The sequence below is a fragment of the Rhamphochromis sp. 'chilingali' genome (genome assembly GCF_963969265.1).
Source record: "Rhamphochromis sp. 'chilingali' genome assembly, chromosome: 6".
Lineage (NCBI taxonomy): Eukaryota > Metazoa > Chordata > Actinopteri > Cichliformes > Cichlidae > Rhamphochromis > Rhamphochromis sp. 'chilingali'.
The window spans coordinates 22,723,837-22,735,518 of NC_137933.1; the positions used below are offsets into that span (position 1 = coordinate 22,723,837).

An 11,682-nucleotide genomic window follows, 5' to 3' on the forward strand; every position below is an offset into this window, starting at 1 on the left:
CTACCTACAACTTAACCTAATTTTGTTATTTATTTAACATTGTTTGTTACCATAGCATAACTGTAGGCTGAACTGATACCTGGTTAGATTTATCAACACTTTGTGTTTACTCCTAGTTTTAATTAATCTTTAATCATTTTTTTTGTTATATTCTGCAGTTTTACCTCAAACTGTGCACAATGGAATATGGAAGCTTCTTTCCACCACTAAAGTTGAATAAATAAAAAATAATTAAAAACAAAATCTGCCAGGCAGAGCAAAGTTGAAAGTAAGTAATTATCTCAAAATTTCAAGTCTGGGGAGGTTAAAATTCTGTATTATGTAATTCAAAATTTCGAGATACTAACTTGAAATTTTGACTTATGGATAGAAAAAAATCATTAGTTGAAGAAATAAGCTTCCATAGTAGACAGATCAGTTCAGTGCTAATCAGTGGGAACTGCTGATTATAGAGTCTAAAATAGTGCTATATTTATTATATAATAAATTAATGCACATGTTAATGGGTGTTTTAATTATAAATGCAATTACATTCTTCAATATCTGCTGTCAGTTCTCCACATAAGCTGAGTTACATGTACATGAAAACATATATTTATTTATTTACTTTTATTTATTTATTTTGTACCTTATTTCATATTTCTTTTTCTTTCCTTTTCTCCACGGTTCATTTTGTCTTTTATAGGCTTACAAATATCGGTACTAGTATCTTCACATTTTGGATTTTTTTTCATGAATAAAGGAAACTTTAAAAAAAAAAAGCAATCGCACACGCAACATATCGCGACACTTGAGGGACTCGGTCATCTTTCTTTTGACTTTTTTGAAGAAAAAGAAAAACTTCTTCTATTACCTACTGAAAACAGGTCAGTCACCTGTAGTACATTTAATTTTTCAACTCTTTAACTTTTGAGACACGTTTGATCGGCGAGCGTAGCAATGACTTTGAAATGTAGTTTTAAGTGCGTCAGCACGTCGAGCCGTTAACGGTCGTCACGTCGTACGTCAGCTGGGTGAGTGTTTTGAAAGGAAATGACTGGTTATCTGGCGAGCAAGTGGGATTATACTGCAGCGGAAACCGTAGCCAGCTAGGTAGCTGTTTTTTCCTGTATCTTTCCTGTATCTCACGGTATCAAATCATGTCTATGGACACTCTTGGAGCATGTTTACTAGCCATTCTGCGTCTCGGAAGTTTGTTCTGATATTGTTGTAACGTACCGCTGGTAATACTGCTAATGCTAGTTAGCTAACTAGCTAGCTATGCTAAAATAGCAAAGTCGTCTCACAGCAACGTCGACAACGTTTAATTTGATAACAGCGATAAACCTGACAATCAATCTTTGTTCAACTCAAGCTTGGCTGCACAACCTAGCTTTTTTGTTAACCGACAGCAGCTACCTGTGGATTTTACACGAGGCTGACCAGGGAATTAAACTGACTTGTTGATTTCGCCATTTGTCGAACAGATTATGAACGGTGAAAGATCCAGACCGGGCTACCCCCTGTCCGGGTGATGGCAGCTCGTCTGCCGTCATATGACAGCAACTCCAGTGATACAGAAAACTGGGAACGAAAAACAGCGAGCCGACCGCGCAAACTCTGCAGGCATTCAAGGTGAGCCAGGTGAAAATATATGGAGTTGTAAAGTTCACAGCAACAGTCACATACGCCCTGTTCTAGGGATATCACAAGAGAAAGTATCGGTTTGCTTATGTGTATCTTTTGCATCCGTCCTGCTTTGTATTAACTCATAGGCGTAACCCCTATGAATATAAATTTGGCCTAGCACTTTCCCTGTAACTCAATGATTGCGTGATACTGGAGAGAAGTGTTAGTCCACTGAGAAAATTTTTGAAAATCAAATAATATTGCCTGTTTATGGCAGTATTTAACGTTTTCAATATATGGAAATGTGATGGAGTTGACTTCCCATGGGTTTGAGATTGCCCAAAGGCTCAAACTTACTTTTCACTTATCTTTCACATATTTATCTGTGATGTTAAGTGAATAACACCAGAGGTGAGGGGAGCCACCAGGCTGAAGGAGATCTATCGCTCTTGGTAAGCCTGTGGGACTCCGGAGACAGCCGACAGGTATCGACAGGCCAAGCGGAATGCGGCTCGGGCAGTGGCTGAAGCAAAACTCGGGTGTGGGAGGAGTTCGGAGAGGCCATGAAAAAAGACTTTTGGACTGCCTCGAAGAGATTCTAGTGCTCTACCTGCACTGTGTATAGTGCTGGCGGAGCGCTGCTGACTTCGACTGAGAAAATTGTCAGGCGGTGGAAGGAATACTTTGAGGACCTCCTTAATCCCACTGACACGTCTTCCGAGGAGGAAGCAGAGTCTGGGGATGAGGGGAATGACCCGCCAATTTCCGGAGGCGAGGACACTGAGGCAGTTAAACAACTCCTTGGTGGCAGAGCCCCTGGCGTTGATGAGGTCCGCCCCAAATTCCTGAAGGCTCTGGACGTTGTAGGGCTGTCCTGGTTGACACGCCTCTACAATGTTGCGTGGAGATCAGGGGCAGTACCCCTGGACTGGCAGACCGGGGTGGTGGTCCCCATCTTTAAGAAGGGGGACCGGAGGGTGTGTTCAAACTACAGTGGGATCACATTCCTCAGCCTCCCTGGGAAAGTCTATGCCAGGGTGCTGGAAAGGAGAGTTTGTCTGCTAGTTGAACCTCTGATACAGGAGGAACAATGCGGTTTTTGTCCTGGTCGCGGAACACTGGACCAGCTCTTTATCCTCTCAAGGATACTTGAGGGTGCATGGGAGTTTGCCCAACCAGTCTACATGTGTTTTGTGGACTTGGAGGAGGCATTCGACCGTGTCCTGTGGGAGGTTCTGCGGGAGTATGGGGTGTCTGGCCCGTTGCTACGGGCCATTCGATCCCTATACAACCGTTGCAAGAGCTTGGTTCGCATTGCCGGCAATAAGTCGGACTCGTTCCCGGTGGGTGATGGGCTCCGCCAGGGCTGCCCTTTGTCACCGATTCTGTTCATAATTTTTATGGACAGGAATTCTAGGCGCAGCCAAGTGGCGGAGGGCTTTCACTACGGTGGCCTCAGAATCTCGTCTCTGCTTTTCGCGGATGATGTGGTTCTGTTGGCTTCATCGGGTGAAGGCCTCCAGCTCGCACTGGAACGGTTCCCAGCCAAGTGTGAAGCAGCGGGAATGAGGATCAGCACCTCCAAATCTGAGGCCATGGTTCTCAGCCGGAAAAGGGTGGAGTGCCCACTCCGGGTGGGTCGGGAATGAGTTCCCTCTCCCTGCCAGGTCTGGGCTTCTCTCCTTAGGCTGCTGCCCTGTCCTGGCCCCGGATGAAGATGGATTGATGGATGTTAATAGGGCTGCCATAAACGATTATTTTGATAGTCGACTAGTCACCGATTATTTTTGCGATTAGTCGACTAATCAGATCATCATCCATTAGACGTAAAACTACAGCTTATTGCACCAGCAGCATCTGCTCTTATATAACTATCATTAGCTTACAGCTTTAAGTGTTTAAGGTCTGTGCTAACTAAAAATAAAGACAAGATGATAGTTTATTAAATTTTAATGAAATTTGCAGATTGTTTCGGTGAAGTTTAATAAACTCCTTGCTATCTAAAATATAACAGGACACTGGAGTATATTCTCCAGCATCTCACACTTCTGATAATCAGCTGTCTGCTTGACGTTTATTCAGCTGTGTAAAAACTATAACTTTAATCTCAGACAAACTGATTTACTCAGGAACAAATAAAATACTAAAAAAAAAAAAGCCAAACAATAACATTTTAAGTTATCTAAGTGACTCATATATATTTAACCTGAGTAGCGAAAGACGGCGGTGGGTTTGAAAACGATTTGCGGGGAGTCCGGTGTTCTCACGGCGCTAGTGAGCCTAGCCCCCGGCTCGCTAACGAGCTAGTGGGTAACAGATGTCTCCGAAAACGTCGGAGCGCTTTTGAAAATATGTGGTGTCCTGATAAACTGAGCAGATATTTGAGGTTTACACAGCTACATTCTCGCCTGAAAATATGTTAAACGTTTATTTTGTGACCCAGAAAGAATAATAAGAGTAACATTAAAACTAACTAGCTGCCGCCATTGTTGGAAACTGCGCTGGGCCGCGCTATGAATTCTGGGACACAGCTGCTTCTGCTTCTTCTTCTTCTTCTTCGGGGTTTAACGGTAGCTGACATCCTTGTACATGCAATGCTGCCATCTTCTGTTTCAGTCCGTTATTACACTCTTAAATCCTGCCACTTATTCCTGCGTCTTTTGTGATCTTACAAAGTTTCAAACGACGCGTCGACTATTAAATCAGTCGTCGACGATTTTGATAGTCAACGTAATCGTGACTAGTCGACAAATCGTGGCAGCCCTAGATGTTAAGTGAATATTTACTGAAGTATAACGTGTTCGTGATGACCACATGGAGCTCTGTGTAGCCTTTCCTTACTTTCTTGTTAACTCATCTGCCAGCCTTATCTTTATCTGCTTTATAATTTAGTCTCCTACCTTTTGAAGGCATGTTTCCTGTAGCACTTTAGGTATATAGTTATGACAGTGACTTGGTATTAACTAGCTTAATACATGCCTATGAATTTCTTGGTTATTTCTGGAAATTTGGTGAGCAAAATGAAACTCAAGCTTGAGTATATTTAAACAGTAATTTAAAACATTTTCAACACTGGCCTTGGGATTTTCCATTGTTGGAAGGCCAACATTTTTGGTATGCAGGAAAGCTCTGCAAGTGTATGCTCAGCCCCAGGATTGGGATGTATCTGTGAATGGCTAAAAGGTTAAACAAAACTTTTTTTTTTTTTCCTTTTTCCCTTTCCTTTTTTTTTTTTACCCTGTAGCTCTGCTTCTAATTGTGAATTTTATTCTTTCTCTGATTGTTGTTTTTTTTTAAACACTAAGAAGATTTGGTCTTTGAGAAATTAATGGTTAGCTCTATTGTGTCTTTTTCCCATTTGAATTTTAATCTACTTTTATTTATAACTGCTCATACTGTTTATTTAGAAATGAAATTTCTAAATAAACATAAAATAAGCATGTCAAAACTCTGATTTGATTTTCTTTCAAATTAAATATCAAAGGTAATAGTATCTATATTTGACTGCAATACACAATGTGCGGCTTGTTACTGTTTTATTAAAGTAGAATCTGGTTGGTCTGGTGGTTAGTTTTAAATGTCTTTATGAAGCTTGTTGGCACTACTACAGTTGTTTGTAGGGCAAATGACCTAAGCCAAAAGCTGTGACAGCCATGTTGAGTGAAATGTGTTCCACATTGTGCGTCATAAAACTATGAAATACCAATATCCTCTGGCCTTGAGAAAGGGAGGAGGTGCATTACACATGCTTTTGTGTTTCAAAAGCAGCAGCCAAGCCCGTACGTCTCAAGTGAAGGAAGAACATAGGAAGATGAGCTTACATGGTGCCAGCGGGGGCTGTGACCGCTCACGTGACCGCCGCCGCTCCAGCGATCGCTCCAGGGACTCCTCGCATGAGAGAGAAGGCCAGCTTACCCCTTGCATTCGCAACGTCACATCACCCACCCGCCAGCACAACAGTGGTGAGTGTGCGTGGAAAGAATAGACGGCTTATATGGGTGTCATGTTGGAGTTCTGCAGCTTTTGGCAAGCTCTGTTAAACAGCTGACCAAATTTATCAACTTGCAGCTCAGACATGGTTTAGGTCTCCTGCTTTTGGCTGTGAGCAGATCAAGGCAATGCTTATCCACCTGTGTTTAGACCAAGACCGAGAAGTTTGACTGCCTACATGTCAAATGTTATGAGTGGGACTTTGTGTATATATACAATGTGTATATTGCAAAGAAATACAAAATTCTTTTACAAATCTTAGCTGCAAACTAAAATGTTACTACAAACTAGGCACTTTTTTTCTATCTGGATTTTGATCTTTGATTTGGACATTAAAACCAAAGATGATTTCTCCATGGTGATTCATTCCGCCCGCCCGTCTAGATCGTGATCGAGATGGCGGCTCGTCATCGAGGCCCAGTAGTCCGCGGCCTCAGAGAGTCTCACCCAGCGGTTCCAGCAGCAGTGGGGTGGTGAGCAGTCGCAACAGTAGCTTGTCCAGCACCGAGGGCACTTTCAAAAGCTTGGCAGCTGGAGAAATGGTTTTTGTCTATGAGAATCCTAAGGAAGGGGGAGCCGGTGGCACAGTTGGAAACCGAAACATTCGGACCTCAGAGAGAGTCACTCTGATTGTTGACAACACACGCTTTGTAGTGGATCCTTCTATCTTCACTGCACAGCCCAATACCATGTTGGGCAGGTAAAGTATATTTTAATCCTCGTTATCCTTGTCTTTAGTCATCATAGCTGTAACAACTGAAACTTAAATAAAAATTAAATATTCACGCATATAAGTATAGATCTGTGAGTTGGGGGAATAAATCAAAGTTTCTTTTGCACAGAATGTTTGGATCTGGAAGAGAACATAATTTCACACGGCCCAACGAGAAAGGGGAGTACGAAGTGGCTGAGGGGATTAGCTCAACAGTTTTCAGAGCAATTCTGGTTAGTTTCTCTTTTACATAATCCTTGTATTCATAAATAATTGTGAGGTAAATGTTGGATACACACTTATGCTGAATGATTTTTATCTGTGTCGCATTATTATTAAAAGATATTAAGCTATCGTGGGATCATTTTAGCTCACTGGGTAGAGTAGGCAACCCAAACAATCTGCCCTAAGGCCATCTACTTCCCCTGGTCTTTCTAATCTTCTCTTTACTGTCGAATCACAACGGAGGCTTAAAAAGCTCTGAAAATGTATCATAAATAAATAAAATAACACAATCAAGTCAACAAAAATCTACTTCCTTGCTCTTTTAACCAAACTTAAATATTTTACACAGGGCTATAAAGTCAGTTCTTAACAGGCTGCCTTTATTGCTTTTGTATAAGATGTAACACCAATCTCTGATGTCACAATTTTTAAATATATCAGCATTTGCTCATTAATGCTTCCACAGCAGAATGTAGAAGGAAATTGTGAATAAAACTCCCACTGGGATGTGTTCTTCCAATCTTTGTGGGACATATAACACCTGTTAGCCTTGAGCGACACACTATATTTTCCTTACCTGGATCCCCGTGTGTGTGAGGAGTTGTCTGAGCCTCTGCTGTGAAAGTCTATCAAAGTTCAATGCGGCCAGAGATGACACAAAACAAATGTGCAGTTATTAGTGTTGAATATTTTTTTTGTTTTTGTTTTTTCTACATTGATATTGACTTGTGAATTTTTAATTTTTTCAATTATTTGCGCTGTATGATCAGGATGTTGAATTAATACAGCCCCCACCCCATCCGCATGACCATTACGGATGGGGTCATGTTTAAATTACTTAATTTACTGGTATAGCAGTGTTATTGAAAAATGCATATAATGCCTGAAATTTAGAGTAGTGTACTGGTTCCTATGGTTTACTATCAAGCAGTAATATAAACAGTAGATCATAATACAGATGGTGCTGAAATAAAACTAGTTTTAAACTAAAGTAGTTTTAAATTAAAAAAAATAAATAAATAAACATTATATAATACCCATAATTCAGGTAGAATATTACTCAGCATGGGCTGTTTTGTACTGTCTACATTACATCTAATTAGCGACTGATTGCTCATGTTGAAACTCTTAAGTAGATATATGTTGGAAAATTGAATTTACTTTGCGATATGGTGAGTGAGTAGTACGCAGTTTACTGAGAAAGCTGCAGTTGGTGAGTTCTAAGAAACGTACGATTAGATTAGGCTGCATTTTTGTTGTCTGATTCATCTAAAATGCACCAGAAACCAACCCTGCAGAAAACACTGCTGCAACTATAACACAGTGCGTACCTGCTACAGCCCATTCAGGTATCTGAAGTGTATATGAGGCTGGAATGACAAAGCAAATTTGACTGATCTGAATCTGAGCTTTAATTCACAGTTTGACATTTGCATGGTGTTATCTGCTGCATCTAATTTCCTGCCAAACTGCATGTTACCTTTGGCCTACTAAAAACCCACCTCATAACAGTTCAACAGGCTCAGTAATGGAAGTCTCCTTTAGCATGTGTAACTCTGAAACTGCTGTTAGAAAGCAAACTGAGATTCTGTTACCGGGTTCATTTTTATCAAAAGGGTTTTGATTTTGTTTGTAATTGTATGATTTAAGTTGATGGATAAATGGTGTTTTTAATGATTTCCTCTTTGTGATTTCTCTCTAATTGGCAGGATTACTACAAATCTGGGATAATCCGTTGTCCTGATGGAATCTCTATCCCCGAGTTGCGTGAGGCGTGTGACTATCTATGCATCTCTTTCGACTACAGCACCATCAAATGCAGAGACCTCAGTGAGTATTTCTTCTGGGACACTGAAGCTGTTAGTGTTGCATTAACAGTAGCAGCGCTGAGTATCATTGATCAGGGAGACTGCTCAGTGCCTCGTCACTTTGCAAGGCTTAACAAGATTGCAGCTAATTGATCATAATCACCAACCTGTGAGGATTTCAGATTTTTGGCTTTAAAGAAAAATACAGCTTTTAAGAACAAGCAATTTTCCCTGTACGTGTGTCTAAAACGTAGGATGTTTTATTATTTTTTTTTTTTAAGTCAGCAGGTAATTCTGGTTAATTACTATTTTCTTGTTTGTTTGTTTTTTCTTTTAGAGTTTTAGCCTATAATGAATAGAAAAACAAAATTTCTCAAATCCATATAGTCCTTATTCATGTGAAAGTGAGTTCAGGGCCACAACTTGTTGCATATCATCTATGACATTTCGTCTCCTTTCCTCCTCAACTTTTTGGGGTAAATATGTCTACAAATTTGATTCACGGTCATCTTGAGTGGGTTCTTTAAGGCTTTTCGGTGCACTGCAACACAATAGTGCCTGAAACTGATGGTTGCGAGACTGGACAGACCTTTTCTTCATTAGCACTGAAGATTTTGTAGCGGTACTTTGCTGGAATGGAGGCAAGGAAATGGTTGTTTGCTTACCTGTAAATTATTTGTTTGAATTTAAAACTACAAGTAGTATCCTGATCTGAAAGAAGCATTTTAATTAGGAATTCAGTTTTTATGAAGGCACCTCTGAAATAGCTCTGTGGTGAAAGATAAAGGCTACTTGCATGACAGTAGAGCAGAGGGCCTGTTTTTAGTTGTTTCAGGAGTTACTTGCTTACCTTTGTGCACTTTATAAAGTTTATGCTTATGATGGAAATTTTGAATTTAAAGTCTCACTCTTTGTTAACAGGTGCCCTGATGCATGAGCTGTCCAATGATGGAGCTCGGCGTCAATTTGAGTTTTACCTCGAGGAAATGGTTCTGCCTCTGATGGTGGCCAGCGCCCAGAGCGGAGAGAGGGAATGTCACATTGTAGTCCTTACCGATGATGATGTGGTTGACTGGGATGAAGAATATCCACCACAAATGGGGGAAGAGTATTCACAGAGTGAGTACCCACTAATTCAGAGCGTAGGCACACATCTCGGAGCACAGACGCACAATAAACCACCTTGTTTGTTTTCTCCTTGTAGTTATTTACAGCACAAAACTGTACAGATTCTTCAAGTATATCGAAAACCGAGACGTTGCCAAATCAGTTTTAAAAGAGCGGGGACTGAAGAAAATAAGGCTGGGCATTGAAGGTGAGCTGAATTTTTCAGTATTAAATATTGATGTCCTCTCTTTTTTTCTTTTTCTTTTTTTTTTCCATTCTCATGAGTGGGAGAGAGATGTCTGACCTATATGAACAGTACAGAATATAATGACTCACTGCATACTGCAGATTTATAATTACAGATTTGTTTGGCAGCAAGCAAATTAATGCATAAAATAGCTAACAGCAGATGCCTCTTTGCAATCTGGATGTTATTAGAGTCAGAATCAAACGAATCAACTGTGGTCGGCGTGAGACAAAATATATTTTATTTAATAAAATGATATAATGGTTTTGTACCCAAACTGCTTTGTTCACTCAGTTTAACATCTGCCCAAGTTAATATGCAGTTGGAGTGCAGTATTATGTTCACATACCAGATGTAGACAATAGACATGCTGCTACCTGAATGTTTTTGTATGCTGTGACTGAAAAGACACGCCTAAAGTGGGAAGTCGATCAAACTAGAATAAGGTCATTTAGAGCCCAACACTTGGTAATGCATTGATTCCTTTTAAACAAATGGTCAGTCACATCACGTTCAGGGTGAGCCCCTCGCTTCTGGTGTTTGCTTTTTTGTATTCTGTGTTAACAAAAGTTAGCATAAACTGAGCCACTAGTGTTGTTGTCTCTCTGACAGGTTACCCTACGTATAAAGAGAAAGTCAAGAAAAGACCAGGAGGTCGTCCAGAGGTCATTTACAACTACGTCCAGAGGCCCTTCATCCGCATGTCCTGGGAAAAGGAGGAGGGTAAAAGCCGCCATGTTGATTTCCAGTGCGTAAAGTCCAAGTCGATCACCAACCTAGCAGCAGCAGCAGCTGACATCCCCCAAGATCAGCTGGTGGTGATGCACCCTGGCCCCCAAGTGGATGAACTGGATATCCTGCCTAATCACCCACCTAGTGGGAACCACTACAGCAACAACTACAGCAATGAGCCTGATCCTGATGCACCTTCACCTGCTGTCTGAGGACACGTTGGTCTTCTTTCAATGCCTCTGCCCCTCTCCTACTCTTCTAGTCCTACTCCCAGCATGCTGCAGCATGGAGCGCTAGGGGCACCATAACCATATTGCCTTGACACCTCCTTTGCAGCCTTAGAGCCTCAAGAACCTGGATGACTGTAGGAAAAAAAACACGAGGAACATAAGACTGGTGAAAATAACATTTCACTATTGTTTTCATTTTGGGGTTTTTGTTTTGTTTTTTACTTGACCAAAGGAAGGAATCTATTTTTGTTTGTGGGAAAAAATCTGTAAAAAAATATTATTAGCATTATTATTTACAATATCATTGTATCTTAATTTGATGGTTTTGACTGAGCACTCTTGTGGTGTCACTGTTTTTTCACAGGTTTTATTTCACTGATATCTTAGATTTTGATTCTCTCGGGTGGCCTAACTGCTAAATGGCTTTGATGGGGAAGGATACACAACTAGCTAAGGAGAGATTACATCTTTCTGGTCATGGAGAAAATCTGTTCTCACCACTTAGTCTCATGATCTCCAGTTGAACTCCTCTCAGATGTCTTTGATTCTTGTCATGGGATATGTAGTCATTGGCTGGATCTGATATGTGATGTTTTGCTCCTCCTGCAGCCAAGATATTAAGCAGAACACAGGCTGTTGTGGTCAGAATCTTTTATGTGCAAAGCTTGAAATTGTTGTTTAAAAATAAAACAAAATCATGAAATAAAGATGAACATTTAAAAAATATATATATATACACACAGTACAAAAGTGTGTGTGTGTGTGTGTGTTTGTCTATCTGTATATCTATCTATAGATCTAGATCTATATAGATATATAGATATAGGCAGGTATGTATATTGCATGCCTTATTGTAAAAGCCTAACAGGACCCGGGAGATGTTGCCCTCCAGAGGTAAGACTGACCAGATATGGTTAAATGCTAATGACCATTAAGAAGAAACATTTCTGCTCTATACAATTGGGTCGGAAACACTAAAAATAAATTCAGATTAATAATATAAATTTTTGTAATTATTACATT

At 40.4% G+C, this 11,682-nt stretch overlaps 1 protein-coding gene across 2 annotated transcripts; it reads left to right on the plus strand.

Annotated features, from left to right (window-relative positions):
• The first annotated feature begins 938 nt into the window (after positions 1-938).
• Positions 939-11,387, plus strand: btbd10b (BTB (POZ) domain containing 10b). Of its 2 annotated transcripts, none has more exons than XM_080885622.1 (9): positions 939-1,092; positions 1,467-1,614; positions 5,374-5,570; positions 5,983-6,298; positions 6,441-6,543; positions 8,245-8,365; positions 9,265-9,462; positions 9,548-9,658; positions 10,310-11,387. In XM_080885622.1, the coding sequence occupies exons 2-9, from the start codon at positions 1,514-1,516 to the stop codon at positions 10,639-10,641; spliced, it is 1,479 nt and encodes a 492-aa protein (XP_080741748.1). In that variant the 5' UTR covers positions 939-1,092; positions 1,467-1,513; the 3' UTR covers positions 10,642-11,387. The 2 variants fall into 2 exon arrangements, with proteins under 2 accessions (XP_080741748.1, XP_080741749.1); XM_080885623.1 differs by having other exon boundaries at positions 940-1,092; positions 5,377-5,570.
• Positions 11,388-11,682: the final 295 nt, after the last annotated feature.